The sequence below is a fragment of the Talpa europaea genome (assembly GCF_964194135.1).
Source record: "Talpa europaea genome assembly, chromosome: 3".
Taxonomy (NCBI): Eukaryota; Metazoa; Chordata; class Mammalia; order Eulipotyphla; family Talpidae; genus Talpa; species Talpa europaea.
In genome coordinates this window covers 113,666,772-113,688,463 of record NC_140069.1, presented here as the reverse complement: position 1 = coordinate 113,688,463, position 21,692 = coordinate 113,666,772, and the positions used below count along the sequence as shown (strand labels likewise).

At 34.7% G+C, this 21,692-nt stretch overlaps 1 protein-coding gene across 1 annotated transcript in view; it reads left to right on the top strand.

Moving 5' to 3' along the window:
- Nucleotides 1-17,650, top strand: part of GNAI1 (G protein subunit alpha i1) — a gene marked incomplete at both ends in the record, with an annotated part of 67,593 nt that extends 49,943 nt beyond the window's left edge. Inside the window, 5 exons of the mRNA XM_084229321.1 lie at nucleotides 659-816; nucleotides 4,266-4,394; nucleotides 11,355-11,484; nucleotides 12,511-12,664; nucleotides 17,460-17,650. Coding sequence (XP_084085447.1) covers nucleotides 659-816; nucleotides 4,266-4,394; nucleotides 11,355-11,484; nucleotides 12,511-12,664; nucleotides 17,460-17,650 — 762 coding nt within the window. The remainder of the gene's footprint in view (nucleotides 1-658; nucleotides 817-4,265; nucleotides 4,395-11,354; nucleotides 11,485-12,510; nucleotides 12,665-17,459) is intronic.
- Between the last annotated feature and the right edge of the window lie 4,042 nt (nucleotides 17,651-21,692).

Here is a 21,692-nt window from a genome sequence, read left to right as displayed (position 1 = left end):
TAGCAAAATATTTATAGTCTCAAAACTTTAAATGTTTTTACATGCTGTCTTCTATGTGTATCATGACTTTCTAATCCAAAACTATGCTTATTTGGTTTCCTGTGCCTGGATTAGCAAACACCCACCTGTGGCTCCTGGTTCATTGATTTTAATGTAGGCATACTTCAAAGTCTCTTGAAAAATCTCATACTATTCTGTGAACTATTCTTAATCCACATTGATTTCTTCTCTGAACTTGTTTCCAGAACTGTATCAGAAAGCTAATGTTTAATTAGTCTATCTTAATATATCCTAAAGATATTGATTTTTATATTAGAAATATCAGGAGGGAAGGGCAAGGCATAGATATTTTTGTTTTCTCAGAATTGATCATCTTTAGTGCACAAGACTACCAGTGAATAGTTGGTTATGTCCCCTTTTTGAACTTAAGTGTAATTACTCTTATAGCCTCCTAGAGTCTTGATAGAGAATATTGCAAAGCAGACCTATGACTTAAGATTATGCTCTTTTGTTTAAGCCACTGTTTAAAATGCTGCTTTAGATAAATAAAGATAATTCACTATTGCATTTTTTGGAATCTGTACTGTACTTCTTTGTACTTTGGTACTTTTTATCTATCGTTGTCTATAAAAATCTCTCCTTTTTTTCCTTTGTTCAGGATGATGCTCGCCAACTCTTTGTGCTGGCTGGAGCTGCTGAGGAAGGTTTTATGACTGCAGAACTTGCAGGAGTTATAAAGAGATTGTGGAAAGATAGTGGTGTACAAGCCTGTTTCAACAGATCCCGAGAGTACCAACTTAATGATTCTGCAGCTTAGTAAGTAATCAGAACTTCAGAACTAAACTATCATGAATAATTACTTGTAAGTCAAATATACCTCCAAGTCAATTTTATTGCAGAATTGGCTGACATATTCTTATACAACTCAGGATATTCAGGATGACAATATTTGAAAACCTTGTCTCTTTTGCCTGTGTTTGTAGACAGCAATGCTGTTACTTCCTTTGTGTTCAAAGGTGTCTCCAGAGACTCATGCTTATGCAACTCTAATTGAAACATGGAGAAAAGGGGAATGTTTCCAGTATATTTCCAAAAAAGTAATCAAAACTTCCCAGAGTTCACTCTGAATTGGAGTATATCTCTAGTTTACTGGGACTAGCCAAAGGGGACTAGCTAGTGGGGAGGGTAACTTAGTTGGGTTCTTTTTATTTTAATAGTGGAGAGAAGAGTTACTTATCCAGTAGACATGCTGCACCTTGGGGGAGGTGGGGGAGGGAGGTGCATGATGATTCCAAGATATTTTCTCACTTAGTTAAATAACTCTATACTTAGAAAATATGTGTGCCCTGTTGGCTTAGACATTGATTACAGATATCTAAGTATTTTGGAAGGGAAGTCTGCCCTGATTTTCCAGGCAGTGACCCCAGAAAGTTTATAAATCGAGTTGCGATAAAACCTAATTGAGGAAACTTTCTGCTTTATGATCTACATAGAATAAACAAAGTCACGTATCTTTGCATAATGAAGCACACATTGAAAAATGCCAGATATGAATGAATAACATTAATTGCTCTCAAAACATGTAATGTGCACTCATTTTACTTTCCAAGATAGTTTCATTTTTTAGACTGGTCTTTTACTTGTAGGGACACAAGTGAGGATTACATAGAAGATGAAAGATATTCGAAGACCTTTATAAAAACATGAACTTTGCCACAATGAAAAACTAAAGTTTGTTAGTTTAGTCCTTGCTGTATGTTACATGAATATAAGAAAGTTAATAATGCATGCTATTGTATAACCCATAACTTTTATAGTACTATATTAATCTGCATTTTAATGATTTATATGCATTAATTGCAGCATTTATATAATTGTAATATTTTGTAAATATACCATATATTTTATTACATGTAGTTTATATATGTAGTATATGACGTGACATCTTAAATATATAGCTCATCTCTTCAACCACTTTCATTCTACTCAGAAATATTCTTTGATGCAGGGCCTTCCGAGTGGTATAGGGGTTAAGATTCAGCACTGTCACCTCCGAGTTTAATTCCCAGTGAGGGAGCTAATCCACATATAGTGTAGAAGACCTCGCCTCTCTTGCTTTTTGCTCCCCATTTTGTCTCTTGTGAATCCTCTCACCACTACCCCCACATCTCTGGCCTACACTCTAGTTCTTGCACATGCAAAAAAAAAAAAATTATTCCTTGATTCACCAAGTAAGCTATTGTCTCCCTGTTTTGTGTATTCATAATAGAATGTAATTTCTTTCATAGCACTCACAGATTTACATTTACTTTGAGGTCATTTGATTCATACTTATAATGAGACTATTAGATTATTTTCTGTCTCTGCCACCAAACTGTAAAATCTGTATGGTCTGTTTTCGTCTAATTTTGTGCCTCCATTGCCTGACACAGTCGTCATTCAATACGCCCTTGTTTAATAATGAATGAATGAACAAACCAGACTTTAGGAAGGATAGAAGAGCATGAATGCAACTCTTAGACCACAATGTTTACTTTGGCACCTCCAGTGCTTTCAGAGAAGATTGTTCTGTGCTGCACCCAGCAAAGGTAGCTATTTCAGTAATTAAGGGGTATTTCGTAGGACATACATTGCAGTTCTCTTCTCATATGGCTGAACTTCCCCAGCCCCTGGAGTCTATTGATCAAGACCCTTTCTCTTGTGCACAGCACTTAGACATGCAGTGGGAAAATATCACTTTGGCTTCCCATAATCTTATTACTAACCTTAAGATGGCAGTAATGGAGTTATTGGTCAAGAATGAAGGAAGTCATAGAAAGCACTTTCACCATAGCTGTTGGAGGATTTCTCGATATATAAGTTTTTAACTGGAGATGGGGGGGGGGGGTCACTAAGTTTCCCTTTCACACTTTGAATTTGTGATCTTTTAAAACAATTGGAGTTTTTCACAATACCCGTTTTTCATTTTGTCTTGAACTATAACTGTGTATTTTTAGAGACTATTAGAATTATAGTAGTTTTAAGCAAAGAAATGTATGTGAATAATCAGCACATATATTTTAAAAGTCACTTTCAGAATTTGCATGGCCTTTTGTTTATTAAATCATATTTAATTTGATTAAAAACACATATACTTGGGAGATTATCATCTTTGATAGTAAGATAATATATTATTTTTAATTCAGTAACTCAGGCTATCTTAGATATATTTGGTTCTTAAGTCAGCATTTGGGTAGCTTTCCAGCTCCATCCTTAACAAATCAAGTATTTATTGAGCACCTTTTGTTTGTAAGTCCTCTTCTAAATGGCAAAGGAACAGTTTTAGAGACTAACACCAACCAATTAAAGTTGTAATAATCAGAGCCTCTCTATACCTAGTTTTTCTAACATATCTTTCACTATTCTACTCTAGTACTACAAAACATTGTACTGTTGCTCCCCATATTCAGCTGACCTTAGACTTAATTCCAGACTTCTCATTTTAAGGTTGTACCTACCTATTAATGGTGGTGTTACTTTTTGAGAAACAAAACTTGGTTATTCCTGTCTCTACTGCCTTACTCCTCCTTATGAGAATGACATTTCCTTTTTTTCCACCCTATCATTCACATTTTTATTTATATCCCACACTGCCCATGAATCCTTCTTTAACCACTCAAGTTCACATTAATTTCTCCATTTCCCTGGCTTTCATTGATACTAGCTCTACCATATAATTTGACACAAGATAATTTAAATAAAATTATTACATGGTATGACAGCTCTACATTTTTATACCCCAATATATTTGGCATCATGGGCAGAGAGTGTTGAATGGTTCTCTAAAATGAGAAGTTAAATATGAATATGAAATTAGAGAGCCAATGCAGAGTATAGGAGAATATGTAGTCTTTTTCTGTATTGAAAAGGAACAACATGAAATTCAACCTTTGGCTAGTGGTTTTCTCACTGTATCTTCAACAAGAGTGTTGTCTGGAACACTGAGGGTGCTGCATCAAAAAAATATGATAATTTTACATGTGTGCAGTTTTTCAAGAAGTTATTACTATTCCATTTTCTTTCCCAATTAAGAGCCTTACAGAGTACACTCATTTTTAAAAACATGACTGGAGAAGTATTAACAGTTGCATTTCAGTGGGAATTTGTAAGATAATTTAAATTGGTTGTATCACATTATTACAAACTTTGGAATATTGTATGTACCAAAATGGTTTTTTGTTTTGGCTGTATTAACTATTAGCATATTGCTTTGTTTGTTCTTTCAGCTATTTGAATGATTTGGACAGAATAGCACAACCAAATTATATCCCAACTCAACAAGATGTTCTCAGAACTAGAGTGAAAACTACAGGAATTGTTGAAACTCATTTTACTTTCAAAGATCTTCATTTTAAGTGAGTAGCTTCAAAACATGATTTATAAATTTAGATACATGTTTTTTAGAGTTGTAACTAAAAAAAAAACTTTCTTTAGATGATTAGACAAAATAATTTTGGGGTAAAGGAGGGCAAGAAGCATTTTAGGAAGAAAATATTTTAAAAATAGGCAAATTCCTTTTGCCTACATTTTTCACAGTGGTGTAGCTCATTTTTCTAAATAGAATGTGCTGTTTAGTGTACATTTTGGGAGAAGTATTGCCATTAAAATTTTCAAGTTAAAGGGTTTTAGTGATATGATATATTGTCACTTATGAAAATGTTAAGAGATAGTAATCGAAAACTTTTATTCATAGTGAACTGATGTTCACACTGTTTGACGATGAGAAATGTTCATTTAATTTAGAGTGTAATGAAGACTGATACACATAGGTATGATCAGAGAAGCACTGAATGTTAGCCTTTAGAAACAGGAGGGATGGTATAGTCCACTTATTTTATAATGAACCAGGCTGAAGGGAGTTCAGTTAAACATTGCATTCAAATTTGCAGAACTACATTTTTCCCCCAATAAATGAGTGTTCAAGAGGAGAAAAACTGCTGCACTTAAAACCAATGGTAACATTTTAACTTGAAGATTTTTGTTTTATCAGTAATGTTTTCCCTGTCAGTTACTTGTCAGTTCCTTTAATCTGCTTTCCCATTCCAAGCTGTCTGCTACCTGGCTTTAGCTACCATGACTTTCTTTTTCTAAACACTCCAACTACTAAATTCACCTTTTATCTGAATTCCCAGCAAGCATACATTGCTATTCATCATTTTCTTTCACCTTGATAGTTAAAAGTATTAACAGTAAAATTATGTACATAAGTAGGGAAATTTAATGTTTTTTCTGTGAAATAAGACTTCTGTGTATTCATAGGAATCCCAGACCACTGTAGTGTTACTTGATCTTAAAATGTTTATAGGTATTCCTTTTACCACCTTATTTCCACCTTAGTATTCTTTATTTTGTATATTGAAACTAAATAAGGAGACAAGCAGAGTTATTAAAAAAAAAAAAAACATTTTCTAAGTGCCAGTTTTGTGTCCACAGAAGGGGCATGGAACAAAAAGCTCCAAGAAGCATGGAATGCCTTTCTGACGGAACAGTGCCTAAAACATTTCAACATGATAGAACTATATTATTCTGAATATATTCCTTATACCACTTCAATATGTGAGAAGCGCAGCTAAATATATGCAACTATAGCCCTGATTCCTTCCATATGCACTTTAAATATAATATGTTTATTACTGTCACTTGTCATTTATCCCACATTCAGTGGTTCATGTAATTGAGTTTTCTGGAAGACAAAATTTAATGTCAATTTCCTATGGCATCTTCCCTCCAAAATAACAAACATTGCCTTGCCTTCTTAAATAGAGAAATAAGAATGAAATAATTAGTCAAATGAAATAATTATGCTCTGTAACTTTATTCTTTAATACCTGGTATGTTTTTTCATCTGCTTTAATGGTTTTCTGTTTCCACTATTTTTTAAGCTGCCAATGGCCATTTTTTATTGCTGGTATTATCTCATATTGAAATCATTTATATTCTTTTAGTCTGCTTACTGCTTCTAGAATATTAAATGACCAAACCCAGGAATATTAAGGTATTAATATTTTATATAGTCCTATATATTTGATCTGCAAAATCATCATATTTATCTTAAATTATAGAATGATTTTAATTATTAGGAAGTTCACTATTAAAATGAGGCTTTAAGTTTGGTTTTTTTTTTTTTAATCTAGTGAAACGTAAATTATGATTTTTTGCTATTTACCTTGCTTTAAAGAACTTTCTGTAGCAAATTATTCAGATAATGGCTTTATTCACATGATGTAGTCTGAAGAGAAAATACATGGAATTGGGATTAGCAAATAAGTGTTTTAGACCTAAGTCCCTAGTAAGTAACTGTGGTGAGACTTAGTTGATATTCTTATGAGAGAGTATTAGTCTTGCCCATTGTCAGGTTGTAAAGGTGGGAGCTCTGTAACTGGTGGGGAATAGTAAGTCAGTCATGTGGTAATTAAGACAGTATCACTTGGTATAACATTTTCAGACCATATTTTTCACTTTTAGCCTAGGTTTCTCAATGCTGTCATTTCAACATCAAGTAAATACCGAGATTCAGCAAAGTTGTCTCTCACCATAATCCTTCCAGGAAGTCCATTTATCTTGCTCTATTTAGTCTTGTTGGGGGAGGTTGAATTTCACAGGGTGTATTTAGTTACTATTTTCACTTGCTGACTTAAAGATAAACATAGGTTTGTCAGGAACTACAGATAAACTTTCTTATTTTGGATTGGAAATATATTAAATTACTATCATTGCTAAAACATTTGGTTCCAACTTTTATATGGTAAAGGAGCCTCAGATGAATAAAGGCAAAAGTGTACTTAGAATAATTCAGAGAACTCTTGAGTGTGCTTATCATTTTGTGTTTTGTGTTATAACTAGATTGTCTAGTTTTAGTTACTAATATAAAATTACAGCGTCACCTATGTTTTTATGACTAGGACTAAACTCCAAAGGAGGCAATAAGACATTTTATATATATTATCACCTCACAGAGGTGATCATAAAAAAATAGGTGAAATTGTAATTTTATATTAGTAGCTAAAACTAGACAGTCTGATAACACAGAATACACATATTGTCACTAGGCAGTGTGGACAGCATCTACATGCATTATTTTGCTTTAAAGAATCAACAGTTTTATTTTACTGGATTCCCAGATACAAAGTATAGCATCTCTTCCATTATAAAATTATCTTAAGACCAATTTCCTTTTCTATAATACATATTTGCAGTGGATTTGAAGCACTGTGTCATAATAATGGGTTTGATTTTATACAGTTTATCAGTGTCTTCATGTACTCCTTCCACAGATCAGTCAAATACAGGTCGAAAATTTGTACTACCCAGTTAGGCCAACAGCGGTTGCATCTGTATTGGCAATGCTCAAACCTTTTTCTTGTCTTTGTTCCCTAAAATATTACAGTATAACAGCTGTTTACGTGACATTTATGTTGTATTTAGTATGATAAGTAACCTGGCAATGACAAAGAATATGAAAGAATGTGTAGAGTAATGGCAACTGCAACCCCATCTTATGTATATTATTCAGATTTGCTGAATATTGGTATTTACTTGATATTGAAATAACATTGAGAAACCTAGGCTAAAAGTGAAAGACATGGTCTGAAAATGAGTTATATACACAGTTATAGTCTGAAGTGCCACATGATTGTCTTACCATTAGCCACCAGTTACAGATTGTATCTATGGTGTCCCGGAACCAGTGCTCCTCAGATACCAAGGGACAACGTGTCATCAATTAGTTTGACATCAGTCTTGGTCACGGTGATGTTGGATAACAGTACAGCTCAGGATCTGCACCATCCCCTTCCTCTCCTAGCACTTTAAAAAAAAAAAAAAAAAAAACCATCTAAGAAAACTCATTCACTTCCTAGTATGTAGTCAAAAATGTGATTCAAAAGTCATCTTTCATATGAAGGGGAAGGTATACTTTTGTCCTGTTTTTGGTTATTTATTAAAAAAGAGGAATTCAGAACTTGAACATAATTCTAATGTGTATGTGAAACTATGAATACTTTTTTATCTGACTTTTCTAGGAAATGAAAGCAGCAATAAGATTAGTGATTCTTGGGCCTCCCCGGTGGCGCAGCGGTAGAGCGCTGGGTTGCGAAGCTGCCCGCGGCCTCTGCGGCGCAGGTTCAATCCCCGGCTGCTCCCTGGCCACCGGAGGAGGGTCCCACATGGTGCGCAGATCTCTCCTGCCGCCCGCTGCTCCCCTCAGCAGTGTACTTCGGTCCTTCTGCCTGCTCTGCTCCCCGCTCTGGTGAATTCTCTCACCCTCCCACGCCTCTGACTGTACCCAGTGCATGTATAAACAAAAACAAAAACAAACAAGCAAACAAATAAAGAAAAACATGCCTCTATTAAAAAAAAAAAAAAAAATCTAAAAAAAAAAAAAAAAAAGATTAGTGATTCTTCTAGTTACAATCTTCATCTAGCTCTAAGTGATAATAATAAACTGCTTAACCCTGTGCCATAATTTGTGTTATGGGTTCTTAGTCATTTTTGTTCCTTGACCTTGACTTATGATTTAAACCAGTGATTCTCAAAATACAGTTCCTATATCAGTAGCATCAACATAATCTACTGATAATTCCTGATGCACACACTAAAGTTTAAGATTATGTCCCGAATATGAAAGACCTTCATTTGTTTGTAAAATAGTTTTCTGTAAATTACTAATTATCAAGTTAAAACTCATTTAATATTCCTACAGCATAATTGGTAGATTTAAATCTTTAACATAGGAATGCCAGTCTATTATTACTTGAAAGTATTTTAAAATACCAGTAGACACAGCTTATTCATTCACTTACTCAAATATTTATAAGCACTTGTGTATGTTCCCTGTAGGAGATGTAAAGGGACCAAAATAGACAAAGTCCTTTTGTTTTCCTGTTGCTGGGAGAGGAAATACTTAATATTTAGGGGTGTATAAAGTTCCTGGGGATGGTGAAAAACATGTGACTACAAATGAGTGACTTAACACAGCATATATTTCCTTCCTCATAGTTGTGGTGCTTGCTGGCAGTTGTTGGGTATTAGTTGACTTAACAGATGCATCTCTCCAGCCTTTGGCCTACATTACATGCCCACCCTCTGTGTGTGTCTGATTTCTCTTGGCCTGATAGTTTGTTCCTCATTGTCTCTGTTGCTTGAATTTAACTATAGTAACAAGGAGAAGACATACTTTGCACACTTTGCTTAGAAATTTCCTCAGCTAAATATCCAAGTTCATTGCTTAAAAGTTCTACCTTACATCTTCCGCTGGAACAAGCTTTATGCCTCTTTAAAACAAGGACTGTAGGGCCTCCCTGGTGGCACAGCGGTTGAGCGCTGGGTTGCGAAGCTGCCCGCAGCCTCTGCAGTGCTGGTTCGATCCCCGGCTGCTCCCCGGCCACCGGAGGAGGGTCCCACATGGCGCGCAGACCCCTCCTGCCGCCAGCTGCTCCCTTCAGCAGTGTACTTCAGTCTGCCTGTTCTGCTCCCCGCTCTGGCTCTGGTGAATTCTCTCACCCTCCATTCTTCTGACTGTACCCAGTGCTTGTATAAATACATAAATAAATCTTAAAAAATAATTTAAAAAAATGGACTGTATTTCTTCTAGTATTCAATAACATGGTCTCCATTTCCATCTGAGACTTCCTCAAAGACATCTCCAACATGTGTGTCATCAAGCATTGTGTTCACTATACACACATTGACACAGATGGAAGTGAAGAACATGGCAGGAAAGATTCTAGTTAGTCTCACCAAAATCACCAGTAACATTCCTACTTCTAACTAATCATCTTTCAAGGTAATGCTGGCTTTTCCTGTCAAGAACCTTAAGATTATTCCAATCTTAACCTATTACCCGATTTGAACGCCACTTCTACCTTTTTAGGTATTTCTTATACCACCCCACTCTTGATACTCAAATCTGTGTATCAATTATGATGATTAATGAGATCAGCCTACATTAACAAGAATAACCTATATAGAAAGTCAACTAATTATAGGTATTAAAATTAACTCAGCTACCTTCATAGCAGTACCTAGGTTAGTGTTTGATTAAATAACTGAATGATGACCTAACAAAATCAACACACAAAACCAGCAGAGAGGGAAAATATGGGAGGTGAGATGGGGTGAGTTTGGTGGTTATTTTATATCAAGTGACCAGGGAATATGTGACATTTGATCAGAGACATTTCTAAAATATCTTTTTGGCCAAGTTATTTTCAAATTATGTTCATAGGCAACGGGTAATTTCTTTTTTTTATTTGGTTTTTATTACCAGCTGTTCTTTTTTTATTCTGACTTATTATAGTAGAATCATTTTCTTATATAGCATACTTAAGTTTAATGAACAATTTACTAGCTAAACCAATAGAATGAAGGTCCTTTAAATGGTATCAGTAACAATAGTAATTGATGCACTCATTTATAGACCAATTCTATTCTGCGGAGGAAATTCTTTTTGCCTCAAAATTAAATAGGGACTATTTTAATTAGTGCACCAACCTGATAAATGGGGCCTTTAAAAATGTTCCAGTTTGCGTAGTGTTTCCATTATATAAGTGGTTATCTCTAGGTTGCATAACATAATCTATATGAAATTCAGCATTTGCTTAATTTAATAAGCTCTTGTAAGAAAAAGTAAAGACCACTATCTTTTACATGGTGTTGCTGCCCTGCCTGCCTCTATATTGTGTAAGATTTTTCACTTTAAATTTTAAGAAGGTTAAGAAGGGCCTTCAATTTATTTCTTAATTTACTTTTTTGCCTATATCATGGTTTTACTTTTTAATTTAGGCAATCTGTTTGTCCTATCTGAATTTGACTTGCTTGCTCATCTTTTTCTTACCTGGATGCTTTCTCCTTTGTACCAGATATGTGCTTCTTGCCTCTAAGAGAAAATATTCTGTAGTGTAAACAGGGGCCATGTCCTCTGCTTCTAATGTTCCATGATTGCCAAATTGAACATGCTTTCTATTATCTCTGCCTTCCCAGCTGTTTCAAGTGACTTCAGTGTTTACACACAGTATAGTCCATTTATATTTAATGTTCTGTTCTAAGTGTCCTCAGATGTTAGTAAGTGTCTTGCTTCTTGAGGATGTTTTTGTTTTGTCTTGAGATAAAGTCTCCATTCAAACTGTTTAGAAACCTGTGGACATTTTCCTATTATGAAAACCAGTTTGCGACATTGTTTTACTCACATGAACTCTTTTTGTCCTTTCTTCCCACCCACATATCCCCTGTTACTTGGACATTTTTTATCTATATTAAATAACATGAATTTTTGAACATTTAATGTGATGTCAAATTCATTATTTTTCCTCTTACAGAATGTTTGATGTGGGAGGGCAGAGATCTGAGCGGAAAAAATGGATTCACTGCTTTGAAGGAGTGACCGCTATCATCTTCTGTGTGGCACTGAGTGACTATGACCTGGTTCTAGCTGAAGATGAAGAAATGGCAAGTAGAACCACTTTTTAACAGTTTGAGCATGAAAATGTTAAGAGCTGGAGATGTTGCCAAGATTTTTCTCAGAAAATTTATTGTGAAAAATTCTGAGAAAAATGCTTGAGAAATTCTTGCTAATGCCTAAATTGAAAGTTCAGGCTCTTTCCTCTAACTTTTGTTTTTGCACACTAAAAGAGAGGAAAACTAAAGAAGCACAGATGAATCCTTAGAAAAGGGAAAGACTAAGAATTATTTCCCCCACCCCCAGCCCTATGTGCTTGTCTACACATTTTCTGGCTAAATACTGAATTCAAATGAAGGTAGTTCCATAATAGTCCATGGCTCATTTTTAACTTACATCTGCCAGCTCAGTAATCCTTAGTCCATGTTATACTTTGCTACTGCCAAGTAATTTTCAGATGTGTTTCACTGTACCATTAGTCTGGGGGAAAGTTCATTTTAAATTTACTTTAGTACAGATTGGGGGGGAAAGGTAGAAATGTTGGTTTTATTATTTTATAATCACGTATAGAAGTTCTAGTGCAGGAGGTTCAATGAGCCATCATGCATTTATTTGGGTACTATAAAATATACTAGTGCTCTTTTTGAAACCACAGGTATTGGGAAGATCAGAAACAGAATTGGAGGTTTTCTTACCTAACTTACCATTGTATTTAAGGTGTTGGGCTAATTGTGTTTCAACATGTTCAGTTAATTTATTAATCTTAAGAACCTCTATCTTTTAATGGAAACTTCTTTGATTGACTCTCTAATAAAGAGGTCTTTTCAAATACTTGCCCTTGGCTGGATTCTATGGAAGCTGTGACAGGCAGTGGGCACTCAGCCAGTATTGGTTGAATGCAAAAAGTAATGCGTGATTAGACACCTAAAAATGTACTTTGCCCTTAGATGGCAGAAATGTATTCTTGTGGTATGTCATCTATTTTTAAGCTGACTAAGCTGTATTTTTTTTTAGCAATAGTATTTCTCAAAATCCTTGACATGAGTGATAAACTAGTATATTCTTTTCTACTACAGAACCGAATGCATGAAAGCATGAAGTTGTTCGACAGCATATGTAACAACAAATGGTTTACAGATACATCTATTATACTTTTTCTAAACAAGAAGGATCTCTTTGAAGAAAAAATCAAAAAGAGCCCCCTTACTATATGCTATCCAGAATATGCAGGTATTTTTCTTTCTGTAGATAATTTGTCAAGTTATATATTTCTAAGTGAAAGCTCCCTAAAGCAATACACAAACTATTGATGTAAATTTCTTGGCTTACTCTTACCTTTAAAGGAAATTATTTATCAAACTGCATTCAAGTACAGGTAGTTCCTTGAGTTGTGGATAAGATGGAAAATAGCAGCCATTTTATGAAAAAGCTCTTAGATAATTTTCTGTGATGACTCCAGGTTTTCATAAATTTAAAATATTGATTTGTTCATCTAGTTAACAGTTTTTACGACATGTATTATGTGATGCACAATGAGTAAGATTTATCTTTGGTCTTTTTCTACTCTGAGACAAGCATACTCTTTAATAAATAGTAATAGTGCAACATGCTACCACAAAGGAACACAAACAGTAAAAACAATAATTGTAAGGGAGAAAAATGAAGAAATTGGTGAGCCTATTAACTCCTCAGTTAACTGTTAAGAAAGTCAGGGAAGGTTTCACAAGAAATCCAAGTTTTGGTAGCAAGATTGTTAATGGTACTTTAATTTTACTACTATGGAAAAGGCTGACTATGAGGAAAGGTGACTTTAGGTACAATCCTGGCTTTTCCATAATTAGCTCTTCTATCTTAAAGCAAGGCAGTTAATCTACCCGTCTCAGTATCCTATCTGTAAAATAAGGAGTTAGGGTAAAGCACAGACTACGTATATTAGTTCCTTGGATCACTTCCCTAGGCTACTATTGAAAGTAGGTACAGGTCTATGGCATTACCACTGTGAATGCCCCCCAGTCTCAATCTAAGTGGTACAGGGACACAGATACTTATGGTCCCCTACCCTCCTTGTACATAGTCATCAACTTAGCTGTCATCTGTTTTATATATTGGATTTCTCAGTAAGATTATTTTTAATAGTGTTCCCTTCATTAAGGTTTAGAGTTTGACCTGTACATCTAAATATTCTGAGAAATTTGACTAATTTAGCTAATTGATGAGTTAGTAAACCTCACTCCATCCTTTGTTTTAAAAAAAGCTCAAGAATTTGTTTCATCATAAACAAAATTTTAGTTTCATATTAAGTGAATTATATAGTTTTTACTGCCTTTTCATAGAAGTATTGAACAAAATTAAAACAAATATGACATCAGTATGCTATAGCCCATTCTCACAGGTGAGAACACTGGGGTTTGATGAAGCAACAAAGAGTTCAAATCCAGACCCAAGTTTGTTGTACTACAATATCCACACATTAAGAACTAGACTACATTTCATTAAATTCTCATTGGAACTAAAGGGACAGGACTTTTTGATAAATATAATCACAATAGTCATTATTGCAGCCCTGTTCATATTGTGCAGCATTACACAGTTGACCCATAAATGAGTTTGAAGTACATGGGCTCACTTACGTGTGGATTTTTTTTTCAGTAAATATGCTGCAGAATACGTTGGAGATTGCAGCAATTTGAAAACTGCAGATGTCATCTATACTTTCCTTTATTCAGGACAGTTCTATCACATTAGAGAAAATCATTTACCCTTCCCCCCACCCATATACCTTAAGACTTAAAATCATAAGACTTAAAATTGTTTGTTCATTTATGTACCTTATGGCTCTTGGGGTTCAATAATTAACTAGCTACCCAGAATATATACAGCAGATTGAGCTCTGTGCTCAATGCAAGTTATTCACCCATGTTTTTAATTTAGAAATTGCTCTAGTTTCTGTGAGACAAGATAGTGTTTATTATTATATAATGCAGAACTCTAACCTTACTATAATTAAAATTTTTTTAATTTGATATGTAAAAATATATGGTTTTACTTATGAGTGACTTTAGAAGTATTAAAGTCCCAGAAACTTAAAACCTACGAAGACAGAATGATGAATAACTGGTAAATGTGATCGGACCACTTAATAGTAACGCGATCAGATCAGTACCAAAACCATCCAAGAAACTAAGTCCAGGATCTTATAGCTTCACTAATAAATTCTCTCAAACTTTTCCCAAAGATTAAAGAGAGAACTCTTTTCCAAAACCAGATAAGTTTGCCACATGAAAATCACAGGCTGGGGGCTCCCTGGTGGTGCAGGGGTTAGTCTCAGCACTATCAAGCTATCTCCACTCACTGCAGCCTGAGTTAGATCCCCAGCCAGGTAGCTGACCCACATGGCACAAAAACCTCTCCTGTCTTGCCCACTGCTCTCCCCAGCAGTATATTTCAGTAGATCCACCTGTTCTGCTCCCCACCCTGTCTCTGATAAATCCTCTCACCTCCCATACCTCTGGCCTAGACCCCAGTTCTTGTGTGCATAAATAAATTACATAAATCTTTAAAAAAAAAAAAAAAAGAAAATTACAGGCCAATATCCTTGAAGAACAAAGGTGCAAAAATTTTCAACAAAATCATAGCAAACCATGTCCAGTACATTAAAAGGATGATGCTGGTCTCTCAAAAACTTGCTTCCAAGATGACTAAGAAAAGAAGGATTAATCGTCGTGCCAAAAAGGGCGATGGCCATGTTCAGCCTCTTTGATGCACAACTTGCGGCTGTGTGTATGTTCAAGGACAGGGCAGTTATGAAGCTCATGGTTGGAAATGTAGTGGAGGCCACAGATGTCAGGGACATAGCTGAAGCAAGCGTCTTCAACACCTATGTGCTTCCCAAGCTGTAACTGAAACTACATTACTGTATGAGTTGTGCCATTCACAGCACGGTAAGTAGTCAGGAATCATCCTTGTGAAGCTAGAAGGATAGAACACACTCCCACCCTGATTGAAACCTGCAGGTGCTGCCTTGTGACCTTCAAAGCCCTTGTAAAGGATTTCAGTCCTTGAAACTAAGTCCTTAAAGACTGAAGAAAAACTCCTCTGAGGAAAAAAAAAAATGGAAATTTTACTTAAAAAAATAAATCATGCACAATGATCAAATGGAATTTATTCCAGCATCTACAAATTAGTGTGATATACCACGGCAACAAAATGAAGTATAAAAATCATATGATTATCTCAATAGATGCAGGAAAAGCATTTGACTAAATTCACCATCCACTGATGATATAAACTGTCATTACAACATAATCAAGGCCATGTATGACACGTCTATAAGCTAATAGCATACTCAGTGGTTAAAAGCTCAATTATTCCCTTCCATATCAGGAATAACAAACATAAGGATGCCCACATTAACACTTTCATTCAACATAATATTGGAAGTCCTAGCCAAAGCAGTTAGACCAAAAAAAAAAAAAAAAAAGGAAAGGTGTCTAAATTGGGAAGGAAGAAGTAAAGCTGACACTTTTGGAGATGGTGTATTACCATTTAGAAACACCCAAAAGCTTCACCAAAAAAAACCCTTTAGAACTTAGTAAATAAAGTTAAGTTGAAAGGTACAAAATCAGTACAGAGTTCTGTTGCTTCTAGATACTAATAACACATTCTCAGAAAGAAATTAAGAAAAATAGTCCCATTTACAGTTGCATCAGAAATACTATATCTAGGAATAAATTCAACTAGAAGGTGAAAGAGCTCGACAGTGGGAACTATATAAAACATTCAAGAATGAATTTGAAGACAGAAATGGAAAAATCTTCCTTTCTCATGAATTAGAAAAAATATTGTTAAAGTGTCCATACTGCTCAAAGCCATCCACAGTTTTAAGATAATCCCTATCAAAATTTCAGTGGCATTTTTCAGAGAAATAGAAAAAAAATCCTAAAACTTATATGGAACTACAGCTAGCCGTAGCAATCTTGAGAAAAAGAGCAAAGCTGGAGGCTTTACTTTGCACACCTTGATTTAAAAAGCATAGTATCAAATCATATGGTATTTGCATACAACAGACACTTAGGTTAATGGAACAGAGTAGAACCCAGAAATATACATATATGGTCAATTTATGAGAAAGGAACCAAGAAAGGAATCAGTTCAATAAATAGTGGTGGCAGAACTGAATAGTCCTCCACAAGACAATGACACTGAACCCTGATCTTATACCATACACAAGAACTCATTCAAAATGGAGTAAGACTTGAATGTAAGATCTGACACTATAAAACTCCTAGAGGAAAATATGGACAGTAAGCTCCTTGGCAGTGGTTTTGTGATTTGACACTAAAAGAAATACAAGCATATCCAAGTAAGAGGGAATACATTAAATTAAAAAGTCTCTGCACAGCAAAGGAAACCAACAATAAAAAGGCAACCCACCAAATGGGAGAAAGTGTAAACCATGTATCTGGTAAGGGATTAATGTCAAATATAAAAACTCAAATTCAGTTGAAAAAATGGGGGAATCTGGCATTTGAAGATTAAGAGAGGAAAAAAGATGATGGGGAGGGGTGTTAAGTGCTACATTCACTAAAAAAATAATTAGGTGTTTTTCATTTAGAAGAAATAATTTAGGGCCTCCCTGGTGGCGCAGGGATTAGTGTCAACGCTATCAAGCTACTGCCAGCCCTGCGGCCTGAGTTCCATCCCCAGCCAGAGAGCTAACCTACACGGGGCAGCAGACCGCTCCTGTCTTGCCCGCTGCTCCCCTCAGCAGTGTATTTCAGTAGATCTGCCTGTTCTGCTTCCCTCTGTTTCTGGTGAATCCTCTCACCGCTGCACCTCTAGCCTACACACCCCAGTTCTTGTATGAATAAAAATAAATTTAAAAAAAGAAGAGTTTAGTTATAAAGAGAAAATATAAGTGCACACATTTTATATTTTATGTTATGAAATTGACCAGTATTTTAAGGTCACTTTTGCTTAGCTATATACTCTTCATCTTATGTTTCTTTCCTTTCCCCAATCTCAGGATCAAACACATATGAAGAGGCAGCTGCATATATTCAGTGTCAATTTGAAGACCTCAATAAACGAAAGGACACAAAGGAAATATACACCCACTTCACATGTGCCACAGATACTAAGAATGTGCAGTTTGTTTTTGATGCTGTAACAGATGTCATCATAAAAAATAATCTAAAAGATTGTGGCCTCTTCTAAGTGTTGCAGTTAACAGTAACAATGCATTTCAAACCAAAAGAGTACTTCTATGTGGATCTCTTTAGACTAGAGTCTTGCAGCAACACAGAATGTAATATATGGCAAATGCATCTGGGACCTGACCAAAGTTGTTCAGTTTGTTTTTTTTTTTTTTAACTGAAAGTAGCAAAATTACCTTTCTTACATGTGAAAGGTGATCTGCAATATGAAACTAAGGACAGTGTTAAAGCTGGGCTCTAGTATATTGATGATTTCTGCATAATTGTAAATATGCAAATGTATGTATACACGTGTTTGTAACTTTAGTTTCCGCATTACTTTTAGGTTTTAAGAGTGACACCTTAGGATTCTAACGTTAAGACTGAAAATAACAGAAAAGTGAAGTACTTTGTACTAAATGACAGACTATTATGTTTGCCAGTTTTAAACAGCTTTATTTATGTTCATGTCCTGTAAATTTTTAAGTACAGTAATTACTACTAGGCAAAGTTACAGCCCTTATCTTGATTATATGTATACTTGTAATCATAAAAATGTTATTTGTACAAACATTGCACAGACTATTTTAATAACATGATTTGTTCTTTAAATTTAATGTGTTTTATTGAAATGTTCTTAAAGAAGATGAATATACTTGCCTTTGGATCAGTTATTTAAACATTGTATGCATTTTATTTTCTCTTAAGATTGCATGCTGATCTCATTCTATACTAGATTTGGTTTGAAAAACTAAAATTTCAGATTTTTGAGGATATACTCTGTTATTATAGACTTAATTTTTATTCAGTTGGTTTGTTTTCACTTTGAATTTTAATATTTGAATGGTATTCATACATTGCCTTAAAGGCAATGCCAGATTACTTTTTATACACTTTAAATAACTACATTTTTATTTATAACTAAGTTTAGGTGGATATTGAGAGCATTTTGTGGATTAAAAAATATGTCAGCATAATGAATTTTGAGACATTCATTTGTGTATTTCCTTTGGGAATTCCCTTGTACCTAGTATACATGATAGCTCCTTGTTTGGAAAATGACAAGAAAGATCTTTGCTTACTCTGCTGCTGATATAAATGCAAGCTTTAAATTCATAAATGTCACTATGTTACAAATTTAATGAACACACTATTAAATTTACTTTTCCCCTTATTCAGATGTCCTCCACTTGCTTGAATATGTTGCTGTTTCTGGGAATCAAATGGACAATTACACTTAGAAAATGATTAATAGTATTTAAATAAAGTCAGTGATTGTATGTGCAGATAAGTGTTGCATATCAGCTAGTGTTGAATTTGGATTGTCTGTTTTCTTTTTATTATTCAGTGTGTTTCTGTAATCTCATTTCAGCAAAATGAATAGCACTGCTCACTCTACTTCCTCTTATATTTTAACTCATCCTGAAAAATTTAATCTTTCAATAAGCTTCACTGTTAAGTAGTTTCTCTTTAGTTATGTATTCTATCATTTTGTTGAAGTATAATTGTTGAAGTATGTGTGTGTAGGTAACCACAATCTGCATCTGTTTTGTTTAGGGGATTTTTCCTTCTTTGTAATGTAAAGAAATTCAAATTATTAAGAGTCCTGAAATGCGTTAGATTCTTTATGTGCCTTTCATGAGAGAGATGTTTTCATTAATTTTACCGATGGAAGACGTAATATCCATATTGTGAAGCTATGTATGAAATTCTGTTATATGCTGAATAAATTTGAATCATGAGAAATAGTTTAAAAAGCCACAAAGAAGCACATATTGGTGAACATCATTGATGAATTCCTGAACTTTTTTCTGTGTTCTTGTGTTGCTAAAAATCCTAATAAATTTAAATTTTTAAAATTTTATAAACCTGTTGGCTAAACATGTTTTACATTAAGATCAAAGTATCACTCTATATTATGTGTGTTTCTTTATGCTCTCTTTTTGTGATTTTATCTCCAGAAGTTTTTCTTCCCATTTTTCTCAGGAGATGTAGTGCCATATATGGAATTGTCTGCTTGATAACCCCTTTGGAGAATTTATTTTCTGCTCCATCTCAGAATGCCCAAAATCAAACTCATCCTCATCTCTCTTTAAACCAATTCTTACCCTCTTACTTTACCACTGTAACTACTGACCATCATTCATTTAATCCTTTAATAGGGAACATTTTGGCCATTTGGAACTCTTGTCCCTTACCTTCAACTCTAATAAACCATCGTTTGCTCACAATTCTACTTTTTCAGTGCCTCATATCTGTTTTGTTTCATTTTTTCCTTTCTATCCTCATTGTCACCCACTGAATTCAGGTCTTTGCTTAGCTTCCACTAAAATGGTGTATTAATTAAATCCCCACCTCCCATTTCTCCCCTTGCTAATCCACGTTAATTGTCTAATGTAGCAATGCAATATAGGCTTTTCATCATTTGACCAACTTTACTACTTCCCCACTCCTCTCCCCAAGTAGTCTTTTGTGCAAGCTTGGGCTTTTCTCCCAAGAATTATACTACAGACTACCTGAGATATGCTCAAACTGTCCAGAGCATGGGGAGTGTTCCCTCAGGTCTTAACGTTATTTTTATTCATTTGCTCTTTGGCCATATTTTTCATATTCAACTGGGATATGTTCTTCAGTTTGCTCTGTGGGGATTACATGATTCTAGTAGACCTTTCACTCAGTCTCACCTTCTTGGCCAGGAACTCAGACCTGATCGTTCCTAGTCCCCCCGTCACTGGGCAGGTGATCCACCCTGTACCAGTTGTAGCCCGAGTTCCCATTCCTAAGGTTCCTAAAGCTGTTCTGGTCCCTATAATTTTACCTTCATTCCCCTAAGTATCCTTCAAAAAAGCCCAATAAAAAGACTGAAAACACTTCCATTACAAAGCGAGTTCTTCAAATGAAGAAAGCAATTGTAATTGTTAAAAAAAAGAGACAAAGTTGTTGAGCAAAGATCTATCAGAGCAGATTTCCCTCTATGCCTGATCTAATTAAATCCAGTTCAATCATGTCCTGAAAATGTCCTAACTAAAATGTTCTTACTGAATGTCAAGAGTAACTATAAGATAGAACAAAAAAGACTCAGAAGTTAATTAACTTCAGCAAGATCAGATCAAGGTTTCAAAACTTTTGACTGCATGTGTGCCAGAGAATATCAGATACTCCCTTATTTCCAGAAACCATGTAAGTTATTTACCTATCTCCATTCTCAGCTTTGAACCATACATTTTTAAAAAATGCATATGTCTATCATGTCATGTAGCAAAGCTAGTTATTTTAACTCCCATCTGATTAGAAATTAAAGGGGATGGAAAGTTATGTACATTTTTACCATAAAACCACTCACAATGCCTTAAACTTAGAAAAATGTAAGCAATATTGCATATCGTTAACATCTTCATTAGTATGTTATATCAGAGACAAGTAGAAATTAGTGGTAATGACCTAAGCTCAGGTGTCTGGGTTAGTTCAAATCTTGGCTCTCTTATTGGGCAACATTAGGCAAGTTATTTAATCTTGTTCTGCATTCATTTTATCATCTGAAAAAAAAGTGATTCAATCATCAGACCATTAATGGCCGTCAGTATTTAAGTTCGTAATGCACATTAAGCACTTAAATATACATCTGATGTGGTAAATACTCAGTATGCTTTATTGTTATTTGATTATAAAGAATATTCAAATTAAAATATAGCTCCTTTAGAATTATAATCAGTGCTGAAGCAATAGTTGTTGGCATGAAATTTGAGTGAAATACCTCAAAGAAATTCATCCTTACAGTTTAAATTTTTAACTATGTCATTAATAGTGATATTAGAAGATATCAATGAGAAAAAATGCATCTCTTTAATCCACTTCCACATTCTTATAATTGAAAGTACAGGAGATGTTCCTTTAGTTTGGGCAATTGTGTCTCTCTGTTTTTTAAAAGATTTATTTATGCATACAAGAACTGGGGTACAGGCCGGAGGTATGGGAGGTCAGAGGATTCACCAGAGACAGTAGGGAGCAGAACAGGCAGATCGACTGAAATACACTACTGAGGGGAGCAGTGGGTGAGGCAGGAA